Raw genomic sequence first — 20,462 nt, 5'->3', positions numbered from 1 at the left:
AACAGAGAGTAGGAATAAATGGGTCATTTGCAGGTTGGCAGGCTGTAACTAGTGGGGTGCCACAACGATCAGTGCTTGGGCCTCAGCTATTTACGAACTATATTAATGACTTAGATGAAGGGACCGAGTGTAATGTATCCTGGTTTGCTGACGATACAAAGCTAGGTGAGAAAGTAAGCTGTGAGGAGGACACATGGGGGTCGATTTTCGGATGGCCGAGCGGGACCGGGGGGGGGGCTCTGAAAATGGCGGAATCCCGGAGCGGGTTCGGAGCCCGGCTCCAACCTGCTCACTTCCGGGTTCCCCAATGACGCGTTCGGGTGCGCGCGCAGCTCCCGCATGCGGGACTCCCACCGGCAATTAAAGTCGGCGGGATGATAATTTAGATAGTTATTTAGCTAGTTGAGGTACTTGACAGACCTCATTAAGTGGAGAATTGGCAGGGGTGCAATTTTGAAGGTGTTTCCCGTGCTGTGGGAATCACTCCCTGTTGGAGCAGATGTGTTTCAGTCAGCAGCCAGTGGGAGATGCAAAGGCTTATTTGCCAGTTGGGGGGAATACCTAATTTTTTGCAGCAGGGCACTCTGTCACTTCAGACAAAGTTTTGGCTGCAACACCTTTGTCTTTCCACTCAAAATTATTAATTTATACCCTAAACTCTGCTTTGCAAACACATTTACCTACTTTGTGGACCCCCTCAAACTCACACCATCAGGATGGGGGGAGCCATGGCTGCATTCGTCACTTCATCCGAGGACGAGCAACATCACCAGCCTCGCCAGGTCGCCGTCCACCTCCGCCACGTGGAGCTCCACAACACAGTGCTGCGCCACAGGCACCTGCATAAAATAGTCGTGCAACTACACATACACCCAATGGGTGGCATCAAGTGTGGGTGTTCATGGTGAACCTCATGAAAGGGACTTATTACACAAGCCAGTAAGAATGGCCAAGACGTGGCAGTAGTGGTGACAATAATAATATCTAATGTGCCATTAACAAAAATCAAATATAAATAAAAATCATGACAAACCGTCAAACACCCTTGTGCATCCACTTTGTGCTCACAAAACCTTTGCCATATGCTTACGAGTACTCCTACGTGATACATCCCCTGTGGCTGCAGCAGAGGTAGTGGCAGCTTGCCCTGACTGATTAGATGCTTTGGGCCTACGCCCTCTGGGTTTTGGTGCCCATGAAGGCCCCTCCAAAGACTGCTCCACCTGCACCTGTGCAGGGGCAGACTCGACCACCTGGAGAGAAGGCAGTATTGCGGGTACTAGTTGAGAGGGGGGAACGGGTGAGACATGGGAGAGCTTTGAGTGGCGTCCCCACTTCCATGTCCCCTTTCGCCATCCCTCTCCTGGGCCAGGCCCACATCACTCCTACCACTCTGCTGGACGACAGTTTGGAGGACATGTGTGAAGCCTTGTAAGGCCAGTGTTAGTGTATCTGCCAGCCTGTTTAAGGCGGCAGAAAGTTGCTCACCCTGAGTTCGAAGGGCTGTTGTCAGGGCCTCAATGGACTCATTGGTGAGCCGTGCTTGAAGCTCGATGGAGGCTACCCTTCCCTCCATCGCAGACATTTCCACACTTACCCGGGACACTATCTCAGAGATGCCCTCACGGCCCTGTGACAGTATCTCAGAGATTCCCTCCTGTACCTGTGCCACCATTGCACTCATGCAGGAGTTGGACTCCTTCATCCTCTGCGTGATTGTGGAGAGTGTGCGTGGCACCTATTCCAGCACCTCGCAAATGTGCTGCTGCCCCTCGATCATTCTCCTTTTAAAGGATGGCCCCTAAGGTTCAGCATCTGTGTCCAGCTGAGTAGATCCTGGAGAAGAGTGCTCCCACCGACGCGGACACTCCATAGCTGCCCCTGCCACCACTGTCTGCTCGTGCTCACACGTGTGTGGTGACTCACCATGAGCGACCCCAACTAAGTGAGGATGGAGACCCACCGAGGTGTGTGTATCTACGCTGGTGGATGGCTCGTTCAGATGTGACGGTGCCCCCTCAGAGGCTGGCAGGTCCTCTGAGGAATCACCCTCCGCCGTCACAGCAGTCGCTGAAGGCCCAGTAAGAGAACAGAAGGCAATATTAAGCATGGTGAGGTGCTCAAGATTGCAAGGCATGTTAACATCATTTGCTATTGTGAATGCTGAATGTTAAAGTTCTTTCACCAGCCGTTTGTCGGGTGGCAGTCTTGGCGTCCCCGACGGACTTGCACTCGAGGGTGCGGCCTTCTTTAAGAGCCTCCTGCTCCGCGTCCGTGAGGACGACCTGATGTTGTGGCCCCCCTCCGGTCTTCGCCCTCTCCTGTGCATCCTGGACTCTCTTCTCCTATAAGGGGAGAAAGTAGAGAGGCGTGAGTGAGTGATGGTGACATGGCCAACCGCTGAATGCATTGGTTTGGGTGAGGCTGACCGTGAAAGAGATGCATCAGAGGGTGAGCATGAGACAGAGCCATGACATTGTATGAAGATTGGGTTGAGTGGTAGTGGTGAGATGAGTACTGGGGAGGTGAGTAAGTGCAGGTAAGTTGAGGATGAGGTTTGAGTGGGTGTGAGGAGTGATGTGATAGAGTAGTGTTGGCAGTGCAGAAGGAGTTGTGGGGTGGGGGCGGTGATGTGGAAGACGGAGTGTAGGAGAATGAGTAAGTGTACTAACTCACTTTGGCTGACCTAGTTAGGTCATTGAAGCACTTCCTGCACTGTATCCAGGTGCGGGAGACATTGCTGCTGCTGCTGACCTCCTCTGCCACCTCAAGCCATGCCTTCTTGGTGGCAGAGGCAGGCCACTTCCTCCCGTCCGCTGGGTAGAAGATCTCCCTCCTCCTCCTCACCCCTTCCAGTAGGACCTGGAGTGAGGTATCATTAAATCTGGAAGCAGCCTTTACCCTGGTCTGCTCCATGCTGTACTTTTGGTTGGTTGCTGCAGGAACAGCATTGGAGGACTGCCCCTTTAAGTAGAGCTCTTCCAGCTGACAGCCTGTGATGCGGGTGTGCAGTCCGTCCACTGCGCAAGTTTCTGACGGGAAACCCGGTAGCCACGTTAAGTGGCTTCAATTTACCCGCGATCACGTGGGGAACGGACGGATTTCACTGGATGGGTTATCCACGCGCCCAGTCCCCCCCCCCCCCCCCGCTCCCGCTGCCATCCCGCCTCCCTGGTAATATCGGAGCCATAGAGTCTGCAAAGGGACATGGACAGGTTAAGTGAGTGGGCAAGAAGGTGGTAGATGGAGTATAATGTGGAGAAATGTGAAGTTATTCACTTTGGTAGGAAGAATCGAAAAACAGAATATTTTTTAAATGGTGAGAAACTATTAAATGTTGGTGTTCAGGGGGATTTGGGTGTCCTTGTACACGAAACACAGAAAATTATCACGCAGGTACAGCAAGCAATGAGGAAGGCAAATGGTATGTTGGCCTTTATTGCAAGGGGGTTGGAGTACAAAGTGTAAGGAAGTCTTGCTGCAATTGTACAGGGTTTTGGTGAGACCACACCTGAAGTACTTTGTAAAGTTTTGGTTTCCTTACCTGAGGAAGGATATACTTGCCTTAGAGGCGGTGCAACGAAGGTTCAATAGATTGATTCCAGGGATGAGAGGATTGTCCTATGAGGAGAGATTGAGTGGAATGGACCTATACTCTCTGGAGTTTAGAAGAACATTGAAACATATAAAATTCTGAGAGGGCTTGACAGGGTAGATGCTGAGAGGCTGTTTCCCCTGGCTGGAGAGTATGGAATTAGGGGGCATAGTCTCAGGATAAGGGGTTGGCCATTTAGGATTGAGTTGAGGAGAAATTTCTTCACTCAGAGGGTTGTGAATCTTTGGAATTCTCTGCCCTAGAGGGCTGTGGATGCTCAGTCGTTGAGTATATTCAAGGCTGAGATCGATAGCTTTTTGGCCTCTAAAGGAATTAAGGGATATGGAGATCGGGCGGGAATGTGGAGTTGAGGTTTAAGATCAGCCATGATCTTATTGAATGGCGGAGCAGGCTCGAGGGGCCGTATGGCCTACTCCTGCTCCTATTCCTTATGTTCTTATTGTAGTTCATTGTCATATTACAATGAGAGAGATCAGTTGCAATTCAGTGTAATATTACAATAAGAGAGATAATTTATGATTGTGTTATATTACAATGAGAGATAAGTTGTAATTCTGATATATTACAAGGAGAGCGATCAACTGCAATTCATTGTTATATTGCAATGAGAGAGATCAGTTGTAATTGTGTTATATTACAATGAAAGATCAGTTATAATTATGTTGTATTACAACGAGAAGGATCAGTTGTAGTTATTGAGTTTTATATTATACTGAGAGAGATCAGTTGTAATTCAGCATTATATTACAATGAGAGAGATCAGTTGTAATTATTCAGTTTTATATTACAATGAGAGAGATCAGTTGTAATTCTGTTATATTAAAATGTGATATCAGGTTTAATTCAGTGTTAAATTAAAATGAGAAAGATCAACTGTATTTCAGTCATATATTACAATGAGAGAGATAAGTTGTAATTCTGTGTTATATTACAATGAGAGACATCAGTTGTAATTCAGTGTTATATTACAAGTAGAGAGATTGACTGTAACTGGTGTTATATTACAATAGAAAAGGTCAGTTGTAATTCTGTAATATTACAATGAGAGATATCAATTGTAATTCTGTTATATTACAATGAGAGAGATAATGTGTAATTCAGTATTGTAACAATGAGAGAGATCAGCTGTAATTCAGTGTTATTACATTGAGAGAGATCATTTGTAATTCTGTTATCTTATAATGAGAGATCAGTTGTAATTCTGTTATATTACAAGGAGAGAGATCAGTTGTAATTCTGTTATACAATTTATATGTTATAGTCACCAAAGTTTCTTTGACATCACTTCTCCCTCCTGTGTAAACTCCATCTGAGAAGAAGTACAGCAATGCCAAGGGAACAGCATCACCTTGGAGCATCACCTCCATGTTCCTCTTAGTTATGCTAAATCTTTATAAATCACTGGTTAGGCCTCAGCTGAAGTATTATGTCCAATTCTGGGCACCACACTTTAGGAAGGATGTCAAGGCATTAGAGAGGTTGCAGAGGAGATTTACTGGAATGGTACCAGAGACGAGGGACTTCAGTTATGTGAAGGGACTAGGAAGCTGTGGTTGTTCTCCTTAGAGCGGAGAAGACTTAAGATAATTGGCAAAAGAACCGGGGTGATGAGGAGAAATTGCAACGAGTTGTTATGATCTGGAATGCACTACATTTAGCATAATGAAACATTCAAAACACTTCACAAGGGGAAGAGGGAATTAAGCAGAAATTGGGAGAAAAGGTGACCAACGGCAAAGTTGACAAGATAGATTTTCATAAGGTGAGGAGATATGTGGTAAAGGGGAGAGGATTAGGAAGAGAATCATGGAAAGCTGTGCAATAATAGCTAACGTTCTCTGCAACGATGGTGGAGTTGACAGCGGAGTTTGCTTAGTAGTCCAGACTCAGAAGAGTGGAGGATGCACAGCTTTCTCCAGCATTAAGGATGAGAATAAGGTGGTAACACAAATCATTCTTCAGCATGTTGTGATTTCCAACTTTGGCTCCTAAAACAAATGCAATCTCAGATTTTAAGATGATGAGCATAAGCTGCTAATGGTTAGTGATATCATCTGGATCCCTTCTCGATTAAATTACTATCTTGTAACTCATTGAGAGACATAGAGTGACATGTAGGAGATATATCTTATTTAAATTAGTGGAGGTAAAATGACATTGCATCAGGAAATTACACCAACTATCTAGATTGCAGAAGGTGATGATATTATATGTCTGATGTGCAGTGAAAAAAAATACTTAACTAGACCTTGCTTGCAGTGTACTATCCTGAATTTATTCATGGTTGTTTAGTGGTTATAGTACTGGACTAGGAACCTAGAGGATGTGAGTTCAAATCCCACCATAACAAGTTGTGAAATAAAATTCAATAAGTCTGGTGATCTGTGGGCTAGCACCCATGAAATGATCGTGTGGCAGGAAATCAGTTTTGGCCGCACCTGCTTCACAAGACAGCTTGTCGCAGAATTGTACCAGTTGCTGCGTGGTAGCCCTCAGACAGCATGTAGATCTTTTACCGTAAAAGTGAAGGTTAACACAGCATGAAGCTTTCAAACTTCATGGATCCTTTCAAACAATCTCCTGGACACATCAGGCAGTTGGCAGTGCACATATGTATCAAGCAAGTGGCAAATCCTAGGGCCGGGAAATTCCTGAGAGCTGCTTCCACTCCGTGTATTAATGGGGTTTCTGCTGCATTGTCGGCAAAGTTACGGCAGCAGAGTGGGAGCAGCTCAAGAAAATCCCTGCCTATGTTTACAAGGTGAAACATTTTTATTATTTCCCTATGAAAAAGAGGTATCAATTGGACAGGGTGAAGAGCTTTCAGCAGGTAGCAAGGTTCCCTTTAAGAAGTCCGCTTGAGCAGCCCAGGACTCACCCAAAGTCCCGTGTATGCATGTGGCTCCACCTTAGTGTGCCCCTAGAAGTCGAGCATTACAAAATGCACCCACCACCAGCGAAGCTCTGTGCCACTGACAGAGCCTTGCACACTTTACCCTAAAATGTGGCTTATTCTGCACTGACGTTCACACAGTTCTTTCACATTAAATTGCATCGTGACAGTAAAGGAGAAAATGAGGAACCAAATTATATCTGATTTGTATGTGCATGTGTGTAAATGAAATTTAGTAACAGATAACGTTGACCAATTGTTGAACTAAATGTATTTAAAATGATCTTTTGTGGTCTAATCAACTTGGGTATTCATATCTATGTATTAGTGGGCCTCCTGTGGTGTTTCTCACAGTGAAGAATGATTTAAAAATTGAATTTGAAAATTGATGTGTTATAATTTGGCTTATTTTGCCCAGATCTGTTCACTTCTGATTTCTTACCTCCTTTGTTTTACACTTTCCTTTATTCTTTGGAACACGTGAACACTAAATCCTGCACAGCATCCACAATATGTAAGGAATTTTGTATTGGAAACATTCCAAATATTAGAGAAATCCTCAGTATCAAATTAGATCAGGATTTACCATCCACGTTTAGGGTTACATATATATTGCCTAAATTAGCTCATGTCGAACTGTCCTTTGTAACCCAGTCCGAAAGGTATTGATTATTGACCAAGCCAGGTCTGTCAGTAAGAGGGCCCCATTAAAATACCAATGAAGTTCAACTTAAGTCTTGTTTGCCTTTGACATCAAAGGTCATCAAATGCAGAGACTTGTTACTAGTGCTATCTTACTTAACACCATCCATTATAGTGCAATTAATACTATCACAAGGTTAATTACAGTATAATAAAGTAACATTCGATGTCCTAACTTTGCAGTCTATAGTCAATGTATGATGTGGAGATGCCGGTGATGGACTGGGGTGGACAAATGTAAGGAATCTTACAACACCAGGTTATAGTCCAACAGTTTTATTTGAAAATCACAAGCTTTCGGAGGCTTTCTCCTTCGTCAAGTGAGCGAGTGTGGGATTCCATGAAGGTTACCGCATATATAGTCAGAGAACAATGCCTGGTGATTACAGATAATCTTTCCAACTGCCCGTTGTCAAGGCAATCAGACAGAGAGACATTACATACAGGACTACTGAATAAACAAATGGTCAGAACCCAAAGACAGAGAGAGAGAGAGAGAGAAAAACATCCGAAAGGAAGAGAAAGAGAGAGAATGACCCGTTGTATTAAAAACAGATAACTCTTTTTTCGCTGGTGGGGTTACGTGTAGCGTGACATGAACCCAAGATCCCGGTTGAGGCCGTCCTCGTGGGTGCGGAACTTGGCTATCAATTTCTGCTCGACGATTTTGCGTTGTCGTGTATCTCGAAGGCCGCCTTGGAGAACGCTTACTCGAAGATCGGTGGCTGAATGTCCTTGACTGCTGAAGTGTTCCCCGACTGGGAGGGAACCCTCCTGTCTGGTGATTGTTGCGCGGTGTCCGTTCATCCGTTGTCGCAGTGTCTGCATGGTCTCGCCAATGTACCATGCTCCGGGGCATCCTTTCCTGCAACGTATGAGGTAGACAACGTTGGCCGAGTCACAGGAGTATGAACCATGTACCTGGTGGGTGGTGTCCTCTCGTGTGATGGTGGTATCTGTGTCGATGATCTGGCATGTCTTGCAGAGGTTGCCGTGACAGGGTTGTGTGGTGTCGTGGACGCTGTTCTCCTGAAAGCTGGGTAATTTGCTGCGAACGATGGTCTGTTTGAGGTTGGGTGGCTGTTTGAAGGCGAGTAGTGGAGGCGTAGGGATGGCCTTAGCGAGGTGTTCGTCGTCATCGATAACATGTTGAAGGCTGCGGAGAACATGGCGTAGTCTCTCCGCTCCGGGGAAGTACTGGACGACGAAGGGTACCCTGTTGGTTGCGTCCCGTGTTTGTCTTCTGAGGAGGTCTATGCAATTATTCGCTGTGGCCCGTCGGAACTGTCGATCAACGAGTCGAGGGTCATATCCCATTCTTACGAGGGCGTCTTTCAGCATCTGTAGGTGTCCATCCCGTTCCTCCTTGTCTGAGCAGATCCTGTGTGTTCGCAGGGCCTGTCCATAGGGGATGGCCTCTTTGACGTGGTTAGGGTGGAAGCTGGAAAAGTGGAGCATCGTGAGGTTGTCCGTGGGCTTGCGGTAGAGTGAGGTGCTGAGGTGCCCGTCTTTGATGGAGATTCGTGTGTCCAAGAAAGAAACCGATTCTGAGGAGTAGTCCATGGTGAGTTTGATGGTGGGATGGAACTTGTTGATGTTATCGTGTAGTCTCTTCAGTGATTCTTCGCCGTGGGTCCATAGGAAGAAAATGTCGTCGATGTATCTGGTGTATAGCGTTGGTTGGAGGTCCTGTGCAGTGAAGAAGTGGTGCTCGAACTTGTGCATGAAAATGTTGGCGTATTGGGGTGCGAATTTGGTCCCCATGGCTGTTCCGTGTGGCATTGTTCTCTGACTATATATGCGGTAACCTTCACGGAATCCCACACTCACCTGACGACGGAGAAAGCCTCCGACAGCTTGTGATTTTCAAATAAAACTGTTGGACTATAACCTGGTGTTGTAAGATTCCTTACATATATTCAATGTATTACTGGTAGGATTCCAGTGGTAAGATTTACTCTTTGGTGACATGAGCATGAAAGTGTACAGCTGCTTTCCTTGGGTAGCAGGCTGGCTGCACATTGAGCAATTCTGCCTTCCCCTGTGACTCCCTGGTTTACCTCCAGGTTTCGTCCATGGTGAGTTACAGTTGTTTGTGGTGAATGGCCTTCTTTCTTAATCATCTCAACTTTAACTAACATTACACTTTATTTTTTTCTGTTGGTGATTATACTGTACTCTCTCCCAGTGCTTAGAAAGTTAAGCAATTAAATTAACTATTGGAAAACTCTTTACGCTCTCTGCTTCTTCTTTGATCTAAAACTGCACTATGATTAATATCATCACAATGTTCACTCTCGCCAATTACGGTAAAAGTACAAAGAAACTAAATATAAATCAACAAGATTTAAATCATAAACACAACAAACTGTCCACAACGTCAGTGCCGGAGGACTAGAGGATTGCAAATCTTACCCCCCCTATTCAAAAAGGGGGAGAGGGATAAACCCTGCAATCACAGAGCAGGCAGCCTAACTTTGGTGGTGGGGAAACTTTTAGAGACAATAATCCGGGACATAATTACTCAGCACTTGGAAAAGTATGGGCTAATAAGTGAAAGTCAGCACAGATTTGTTAAAGGAAATTCGTGATAGACTAATTTAATTGAATTCTTTGATGAAGTAACAGAGGGTTGATGAGGTTGATCTTGTGTATATGGACTTTCAAAAGGCATTTAATAAAGTACCACATATTAGACTTGTTAGCAAAATTAAAGCCCAAGGGATTAAAGGGACAGTGGCAGCGTGGATACAGATTTGGCTAAGAGACAGAAAACAGCTCTTTTTGATATATATTAATGACCTGGGTATGGAGGGTATCATTTCAAAGTTTGCAGATGACACGAAACTCGGAAATGTAGTAAACAATGTGGAGGATAGAAACAGACTTCAGTAGGACATGGACAGACTGGTGAAACGGGCAGACGCATGGCAGATGAAATTTAACGCAGAGAAGTGCGAAGTGATACTTTTTGGTAGGAAGAATGAGGAGAGGCAATATAAATTAGATGGTGCAATTTTAAAGGGGGTGCAGGAACAGAGAGACCTGGGGGCGCACATACACAAATCTTCGAAGGTGGCAGGACAAGTTGAGAAGACTGTTAAAAAAGCATATGGGATCCTGGGCTTTATTAATAGAGGCACAGGGGTCGATTTTAGGATGGCTGAGCGGGGGCGGGGGGGGCTCGTAAAATCGGGGAATCCCGGAGCGGGTCCGGAGCCCGGCTCCAACCCGCCCACTTCTGGGTTCCCCAGTGACACGTTCGGGTGCGTGCGCAGCTCCCGCATGCGGGACTCCCACCGGCAATTAAAGCCAGCGGGATGACAATTTAAATACTTACTTACCTTGTTGAGGGACTTGACAGAACTCATTGAAAGGAGATTTTGGCAGGGGTGCAATTTTCATGGATCTTCAGCGTGTTTCCCGTGCTGTGGAAAACACTCCCTGTTGGAGCAGATGTGTTTCAGTCAGCAGCCAGTGGGAGATGCAAAGGATTTTTTGACAATTGGGGGGAAAACCTCATTTATTGCAGCAGGGCACTCTGTCACTTCAGACAAAGTTTTGGCTGCAACATCTTTGTCTTTCCACTCAAAATTATTAATTTATACCCTAAACTCTGCTTTGCAAACACATTTACCTACTTTGCGGACCCCCTCAAACTCACACCGTCAGGATGGTGGGGGGCGCCACGTCTGCATTCATCACTTCATCCGAGGACGAGCAACATCACCAGCCTCGCCAAGCACGCCGTCCACCTCCGCCACGTGGAGCTCCATAACACAGTGCTGCGCCACAGGCACCTGCACAAAATAGTCGTGCAACTACACATACACCCACTGTAGGGTGACCCAATGGGTGGCATCAAGTGTGGGTGTTCATGGAGAACCTCATGAAAGGGACTTATTGCACAAGCCGGACAAGAATGGCCAAGACGTGGCAGTAGTAGTGACAATATAATATTTAATGTGAGTTGAACCAAAATCAAATATAAATAAAAAACATGTCAAACCGTCAAACACCCTTGTGCATCCCCTTTGTGCTCACGAAACCTTTGCCTTATGTTTCCTACTACTCATACGTGATGCATCCCCTGTGGCTGCAGCAGAGGTAGTGGCAGGTTGGGTGAGGGTGACCATGAAAGAGATGCATCAGAGGGTGAGTATGAGACAGAGCCATGAGATTGTATGAGGATTGGGTTGAGTGGTAGTGGTGGGATGAGTACTGGGGAGGTGAGTAAGTGCAGGTAAGTTGAGGATGAGGTTTGAGTGGGTATGAGGAGTGATGTGATAGAGTAGTGTTGGCAGTGCAGAAGGAGTTGTGGGGTGGGGGCGGTGATGTGGAAGACGGAGTGTAGGAGAATGAGTAAGTGTGCTCACTTTGGCTGACCTAGTTAGGTCATTGAAGCACTGTATCCAGGTACGGGATATGTTGCTGGTGCTGCTGACCTCTTCTGCCACCTCGAGCCACGCCTTCTTGGTGGCAGAGGTAGGCCATTTCCTCCCGTTCGCCGGGTAGAAGATCTCTCTCCTCCTCCTCACCCCATCCAGTAAGACCTGAAGTGAGGCATCTTAAAACCTGGAAGCAGCCTTTACCCTGGGCTGCTCCATGCTGTAATTTTGGCTGTTTGCTGCAGGAGCAGCATTGGAAGACTGCCCCTTTAAATAGGGCTCCTCCAGCTGACAGCCTGTGATGTGGGTGCGCAGTCCGCCCACTGTGCAGGTTTCCAGTGGGAAACCCGGAAGCCAAGGTAAGTGGCTTCAATTTACTCGCGATCGCGTGGGGAACCCACCGATTTTACTGGGCGGGTTACCCACGCGCCCAGTCGGCCCCCCGCTGCCAACCCGCCTCCCTGGTAATATCAGGGCCATACAGTACAAAAGCAAGGAAGTTATGCTAAACCTTTATAAATCACTGGTTAGGCCTCAGCTGGAGTACTGTGTTCAATTCTGGGCACCACTCTTTAGGAAGGATGTCGAGGCCTTCGAAAGGGTGCAGAAGAGATTTACTAGAATGGTACCAGGGATGAGGGACTTCAGTTATGTGGGAAGACTGGAGAAGCTGGGGTTGATCTCCTCAGAACAGAGAAGGTTAAGGGGAGATTTGATAGAAACTGTTTCGAGTGGTGGAAGGGTCAGTAACCAGAGGACACAGATTTAAGGTGACCGGCAAAAGAGCCGGAGGCAACATGAGGAAACATTTTTTCATGCAGCGAGTTGTAATGATCTGGAATGCACAGCCTGAAAGGGTGGTGGAAGCAGATTCAATAGTAACTTTCAAAAGGGAATTAGATAAATACTTGAAGGGAAAAATTTACAGGGCTATGGGGAAAGAGCAGGGGAATGGGACTAATTGTATAGCTCTTTCAAAGAGCTGGCACAGGCACAGTGGGCCAAATGTCTTCCTCCTGTGCTGTGCACACGATGATACTAAAAACAGTAAATGTAATTATGTTTTCTTGAACTTGCTAATTTTACATTCTTAAACTTCTCAACTTTTGAAAACCTTGAGCATCCTAACTCCCTTCAGAAACTACCTGATTTAGGTGGTGCCTAACCTGAAATACCTGGAACTATCCTAGAGGATCCTTTAACAGGTTCTTGCTGGTGTATGCAATAACTCTTGGCTTTACCGTGTTTTGGTTGCAGCTTAGTTCTGTTACTCTTCTCTATTGAGCCAGTTTTGGCATATGCATCTTTCTCTTCAACATGATATACTAAGCAGGGGGTGTCAGCGAGTCTTCTCTTCAGCTCCTTCATGGCATTAACTTGTCTTTTCCCTCAGTTGCAAAGGTTTATGGTTTTTCCATAGCTTGTTAAGAGATTGGGTAATCTTTGCACATAGTGCTCTATGTACTGTCGTGAGTAGAATATAATCCCAGAAACTTTTTAACTCTCTCCCATTGGTTGGTGGATCCAGCCTGTAGGTGGCTTCAATACCGTCATACTGTAGCAGGAATTAATCTTATTCGATGCATATCCTACACATTTCACATGTCGTCAACACCACTGTCCCTTCATCATGGTCACCTTTACATCAGGATTCCTTAGCCGTGTTAATATGTGCCTCAGTTTTTCATGCCTTTCTGGCCAGGTTTTGCTTGCCATAAGAATATCACCTACATGGATTAAGTTCCCCACTTATGTGCCTGTTGTAGCTTTGTGCAGAAGTATACTAAACTTTACTGGGCATAATCAGAAGCACCTCTTCCATATATATTTTCTATTGATAAAGGAAAAGGCTAATTTATATTCACCTTTTGGATGTAATGTGCTCCAGTCAATAGGACTTAATTCTGATTAAGATGTGTCATTGCCCAACATAACCGGACTAGCCTCTCTCATTTCAGGATAAGCCTGGTTCATGGTCATCATCAATCTTGTATGGAGGCAGGTCGAACCTAATCTTTACAGTTGGCTGCAATTCTCATGCAAAATGTCAAATATCCACAATTGACAATACTCTTTCTGGCTCATTTCCTCTGTATTGGAACCATGTTCAAGTTTCTTCAAAGGACTAGTTCTTCTGGGTCATCTATCATGGCCGGTGATTAGATATGTAGAAGCAATGTGTAGAAGCAATCTTACCCACAGTTCTGACCTATTTTACACCAGCCTTTCCATTTTGGCTCCAGAATTTTCTGTCTTCAATCTTTATCCACCATTGATGGGAGATGCTGGAAATACTCAACAAGTCAGGCAGCATTGTGGAGAAAGAAACAGAGTTAACGTTTCAGGTCATCAGAACTCTGAGTATTTCCAGCATTTTCTGTTTTTATTTTGGATTTCCAGCATCTGCAGTATTTTGCTTTTGATTAATGGAAGATGCTCCTTTACCTGGGTCCATTGTGGCTTCAACTCATGTTGAACCTCAATTATATTTTGAGCAAGCAGTCTCAGGAGTTCTCTTGTTTTGTTAATAATACTCATTTTTTAGGATTTGAGCCCTGTCCTTAGCTGAGTCTTGAGCAATTTCCGTTACTGTCTCTGCTATCTGTTGGTTTTTTGATCACTCAAGTGTGGGGACAATATTAAACAGCCCCTATCTTTACTATGTGGAGATGCCGGTGATGGACTGGGGTTGACAATTGTAAACAATTTTACAACACCAAGTTATAGTCCAGCAATTTTATTTTAAATTCACAAGCTTTCGGAGGCTACCTCCTTCCTCAGGTGAACGATGTGGAAATGAAATCCTCGAAATGAAGTCGCATTTATAATTCACAGAACAATGCTTGGTGATTACAGACAGTTTTTTCAACTGCCCGTTGCCAAGGCAATCAGTGTGCAGACAGACAGGTGTTACCTGCCAGGTCTCAGAATATACAAATCACCAAAAAAAAAACAACAAACAAAAAAAAACAGAGATAGAGAGGTAGAAACATAGAAAAGACAGCAACTGACCCGTTATATTAAAAACAGATAACATTTGTTCGCTGGTGGGGTAACGTGTAGCGTGACATGAACCCAAGATCCCGGTTGAGGCCGTCCCCATGAGGACGGCCTCAACCGGGATCTTGGGTTCATGTCACGCTACACGTTACCCCACCAGCGAACAAATGTTATCTGTTTTTAATATAACGGGTCAGTTGCTGTCTTTTCTATGTTTCTACCTCTCTATCTCTGTTTTTTTTTGTTTGTTGTTTTTTTTTTGGTGATTTGTATATTCTGAGACCTGGCAGGTAACACCTGTCTGTCTGCACACTGATTGCCTTGGCAACGGGCAGTTGAAAAAACTGTCTGTAATCACCAAGCATTGTTCTGTGAATTATAAATGCGACTTCATTTCGAGGATTTCATTTCCACATCGTTCACCTGAGGAAGGAGGTCGCCTCCGAAAGCTTGTGAATTTAAAATAAAATTGCTGGACTATAACTTGGTGTTGTAAAATTGTTTACAATTATCTTTACTATGTGTGAGGGATAACAGTAACGCGCCTTCTGGAAACAGGGTGGGGTTAGCGTATCTTTTATTGAAGAGACAACCTTCATCACAGTCAGAACTAGTAATGTAGCTAGTTTTGTTCTGTCAGTACTCTTAACTCTTCCCTCCTTGGGGAAAGTTCTAAGTAATCCTCCCTCGAGCTTCCTCCTGGTTTATTCAGTGATTTAGCTTACCTGGTGTGGCCGCAGCAGAGCCAGACATTATTCCTCTAGCGCAGAATGAATGAATTCTGTCTCTCTCTATTGCCGAGTATCCCTCCACTGCAAGGTCATTTTTGATACTGCTTTATTTCCTTTTTAGTGTTGTGTAATGCAACTTCAGTCAGTTTCAGCGCCTTTTTAATTTGCGCATTTCCAATTTCTGACTTGCTTGATCTGGCTCTGATCTATCTGATTGCCATCTATTGACTGCCAATTTCCCTAATTTTTTGTCAGCTTTATCTTAAGATGGATCTGACCACTATAACTATGTAAATTGAGATCTGCAGGAGTTCATGGCCACTCCTGGCTTGCCTTTACCAGCCCTATCAATCAAACACAGGACAGTCAAAATGGTCATAATTTTGGAACACTGTGATTATGTTGTACAATAAGATTGCTAGAAAATGACACCACAGAAATATGATTATTATTGGTCAATGAGATGCTAGAAAGAGACACCACAGACAAGAGTTTTTGTTCTATTTTTGGAGGGGATTGAGAAAGTTTTGCATTTCAAATAGTTACATATATTTGAGGATAGAAATACCTAATTGAGAATTATTAAATTATTCTGAGCACAAAAATCATTTGTTTAATGTTTTATTATAATGTTTATAACTGTTGGCCAGTAAAAAAAGAAACTGCACATGTGTCTAAGAATGCTAGACCCTGTCTAGCCATTAGATTCTAGAAGGATTGGCAGCCTTTTTAAAATCTTGTTCTTCTGTCAACGGACAGTTTTTAGAGACATGAGTCAAGATAATAGTATCCTGTATAACTGTTGAATGTCTGAAAGGTATTTGAGATGTGGAGTTCTGAAATAGATTTGCATTGGCAGGCCTGCAGCATTTACTATTTATTTGTTGATAGATTTGTCATAACGCAGCTACTAATTGGGACAGCAGAAGTTTCTGTATCTTTAATGTTTATGTCTTCCATGTGTCGCTCTATTTTCTATTCAGTTCTATAAGCAGGTTAGCTCCAGAACTCCAGGAATACTCCTGTTCCTATGGCCACCTTTGTCTAGTGTTCTAGGTAGGTTCGGCTCTGTGATGTTTTGTTGTTTCAGAATGTAAGCATCATGATATTCCCTGGAAGCTGTATTGGCAGCAGTCACACCCCATTTGCACATTGATGGAATAATACTCCTTCCGAGTGGGCCATAAGATTATTGTTAAGTCCACAAATGACTACATGATGTCCTGCAGCTTGGGTCAGTGAAAAATGTGACAAAACTGTAGCTGACTTCGCTGTTGTTGATTGTTACTAGAGTGTATGTAGGTAAATGCATGGTGAATCTTTGTGGTCTATTTTTCTCTTGTCTTTCCGAATACTTACACTAATGTTGTACAACATAAAACAGATGTTGCCTAATTGAAAATATGTTGCTCTTCTGCAAACTACCATGTAATCACAGTACTTAATAGGTGGTTAAGCTAATCAAGCTGTTAATTGGTCTTATTTATTATAACACATTCAAATCAAATGAAATATTATAAGTACCAATTGAATAATAGAACAAAGGAAAATATTTGTCACAATCTTATGGGTTTTGAAGGAGGAACTCACTCATCATGAGTTAGAGAAATACTCCAATGGTTTCATGTAGAAAACAGTTTTTGACTTTACTAATTCTTGGTAATCAATTGCAAGGCAACTGCTAATTATTACATTCAAAAAATGTACTTCTACTAAATACTTTGTAATTAGACACTGAGTCTGGTTATGGTTTTAATTCAACTTGGAACGTTTTATCCAGTTGTGTGTGTATTTATCTGTCTCAGTTGTTTACACTTGGAAACACATTTCTACAAGGTGTAATGGATGGACTTGCTGGATCATACCTTTTTCATTTTTAGTTTTCTACTCAGAATAATATATTGGTAGGTCCTTATTGTAAGTAAGTATAAAGGGCTATACAGCCTACTCCTATTAATTCAGTTATGTATGCACTATAAAAATTGAATTATGCAGTAGTTCAAATTTAGCAACTTTGAATTAACAGGAGTAGACTGCACTTTCTGCCAGGTGTTAAATATAATGATATAGACAAGTGCATTAAAAGGAGAGGGAAGGCAGAATTATTACCATTATTCAGAGTTTTCTGTCATTTCTAAAAAATGTTTGCTGCCCCTAACAAAAGAAATATCATGAGAAAATGCTGCAGTTTCCTGTTGGGGAAAATATAAATGACTTGGAGGGAGTTTTGTGCTCGCATGCAGAGCTGAAGTTGTAACGGCAGAATAGCAAGATTTGGAAGTATCGTTGCAGCAACGACAGCAGGATGCTTTGATTGGCACAAAAATGGATGTTGGAGCCCTTGCTGACAATCTTGTGGTTCAGCAACAGGAACAGGCAGCCTAAGAAACATGACTGCATAGAAGACTCACTGCTCACAGACTGACTTGCACCAGGACGTGGATGTACCAGAACAGAATCAGCTACCCTGATCTCGTGGAGGGGCAGTACAATATGAGGTTGAGACTCAGCAGGGATGCTGTGAACGACGTGCACCATCTGTGCAAAGATCTGCATGAATAGTCAGCCATCTGCAATGCAATGTCAGTGAGAAGTGTGGGTCGAGGGGCTAAATGGTCTGCTCCTGTTCCTGTGTGGGTCACCTCCGTCCTCAACTTTTATACCAACAGTGGAAATAGGGTAGATAGAGAGAAACTATCAGTTCGTCTTAATATCTTGAAAACTTTGATCAAATCACTGCTTAATCTTCTAAATTCCAGGGAATACCACCCTAGTTTGTGTAATCTCTCCTTATAATTTAACCCTTGGAGTCCAGGTATCATTCTAGTAAATCCACGCTGCACTCCCTCCAAGGCCACTATATCCTTCCTAAGGTGTGGTGCCCAGAACTGAACACAGTACTCCAGGTGTGGTCTAACAAGGGCTTTGTATAGCTGTAGCATAACTTCTACCCCCTTGTATTCTAGTCTTCTAGATATAAAGGCCAGCATTCCATTAGTCTTTTTGATTATTTTCTGTACCTGTCCGTGACATTTTAATGATCTATGCACATGGACCCCCAGGTCTATTTGGACCTCCACTGTTTTGAGCTTTTCACCATTTAGAAAGCAACTTACAAAAAGCTGACACAGCCCAACAAAATGCTCATTCATTCATTTTTGACAATCAGACAATTGTTACTTTTTTGGAAACAAAGACGATTTGTAAAGCACTTTTTAAATAAAGCTTAATAAATTGGGTAATTGAGTTACTCTCCTTATGCTGCTCCTAGGCAGGACAGCACTGCCATGGAAAGCTCGAGTTCACCCATCTTGTGTAGAGATCAGTTCATGGGCCGACAATCCTTTCAAAGCTATATTTCAGGCAACTACACTTATAGATCCTAAAATAATACGCACTTGTCACTACAGTGCTGTAAGCTATCTGAAGACAAAAAAACAAAATCCCCATCTGCAGTTTCTCTACTACTTTGGTTCACCCCTATATGTATGTGGAAGTCAAACAAACGAGGAAGAATGCTATGTTCCCTATTATAGTTAAGGTCTTCCTCATTCCTTGACTGAAGGTAAACCTTCACATACAAAGCATTGCACCTAGCCTGCCCTGATGCTGCTTAGAGTTGTTTATTTTCTATGTTTTATGATTCTCACTAGATTTTGAGGAAATCAATGCTGCCTCTTTTGGTCCAAAACAGTAAGTGTGTGATCCAGAATGAAGCTTTTATATATTACAGAGTGGAGAGGATCACCCGATGGCTGCACATGACGCAAAGCTCTTAAAGGGTTCCTCGAATGATTAAAAATACCCGATTGTATATGGAGATTTAACTTCTTCTAAACAATAAGGAAGTACATTACCTCCAGTAAGAAATGTGATGTTATTCAGTATTATATCAGTAATCACTTACTACTTCTTTCTTGTCTTCTTCCTTGTCTTCTTCCAGTCTTATCCAATGGTACTACAGTATCGGCCGAGGATTGACTTTGGTTAGACCAGAGCAGCTGTTATCCACTATGGTGGATACTGCACTAAAGTTTACCCATCGACAGTTTGCACAATGAATGGATATATTGGACAATGGACAGAATCAGATTTTTCAGAACAGAAACAAAATTTGTATCTGTCTACCATTTTTCAGATGCATTTATTTTTCCCAAGAACAAGCTCGATGCTGTTCTGCTACTGGAGCCATGAAACGTCTGTGTACATCAGTGTGATATCTGTGTTGAATACTGCAAATAATCACCCACTATAGTCTGTGAGTTGATATTCAGTGTTCACTGCCCATGTGTCTATAAGCCTATGTCCTGAAGTTATACATGTGCTTGTGCTAATGCTAAAACACATAGCAAAATGGCAAAACTTGTTCTACGTCCTTGAATAAATTTATGTTCCGGCTAACATGTGCATTGACTTTGTTTGTTTATAATAAGTTAATTGACCCTAAAGACCACAGTTTGAAGCTATAAAATGTTTTTGTTATATACCACTGATGTAATCATAAATAAGGAGGTGCATTTTTGGGGGGAAATAATTTCAAAATTATCTTCTGCTATAAATATTGATGGCCCTCTTTTCTAGTAGTTCTTTAGCTAGTGAACAGTTTCATAAACATAGATAAAAGCAGTCTGAAGTAAAAAAAAACAATGGTCAGCAAAAAATGGTTTGTAATTGTCATACAAAGAGACAGGCAGTAAGCACAACTTATTGATGGTTCATTCCCAATATGGGGGAACATTGTGGCCTGATTCTTTCAGGCAAATGACCCCACTAAAAATAGTTAGGGCTCAAGATCGAGTTCTAGATTTTCAAAACAAAAATGTACACCAATTAAGATTGGGGAAAAGTCTAAATTTGGTTCATTGACAACTCAAATTTCAAAATGACCTCTATCCATAGATTATCTAGTTGAATGTGTTTGAAATCTAATCTTTTTATCCCCACCTAAAAATTAGATTCTCACTGGTGAATTTTGGAATCACCAGGACCTTCTGCTGTTCGTCAAAAATACTATGTCGAATTTGTTGCAAAAATCGGGCATTGATCTGATAATGAAAGTGTATCTGAACCAGCCCTCCTCCTTCATTGTTGCTAAAATAAAGTACAATCAACATTGATGAATACAGTTTTTA

The 20,462-nt window shown here is 43.2% G+C and overlaps 1 protein-coding gene across 5 annotated transcripts in view; it reads left to right on the top strand.

Moving 5' to 3' along the window:
- The window catches only part of pcgf5b (polycomb group ring finger 5b), a 128,549-nt gene extending 109,141 nt beyond the window's left edge, over positions 1 to 19,408 (top strand). For all 5 annotated transcript variants that reach the window (XM_068002485.1, XM_068002480.1, XM_068002484.1 and 2 more), the window contains one exon: positions 19,274 to 19,408. In XM_068002485.1, coding sequence (XP_067858586.1) covers positions 19,274 to 19,321 — 48 coding nt within the window. In that variant the 3' untranslated portion in view covers positions 19,322 to 19,408. The remainder of the gene's footprint in view (positions 1 to 19,273) is intronic.
- Positions 19,409 to 20,462: the final 1,054 nt, after the last annotated feature.

Source organism: Heptranchias perlo, chromosome 21, assembly GCF_035084215.1.
Source record: "Heptranchias perlo isolate sHepPer1 chromosome 21, sHepPer1.hap1, whole genome shotgun sequence".
In the NCBI taxonomy this organism is placed as follows: Eukaryota; Metazoa; Chordata; class Chondrichthyes; order Hexanchiformes; family Hexanchidae; genus Heptranchias; species Heptranchias perlo.
This window is presented reverse-complemented; position numbering and strand designations above follow the sequence as displayed.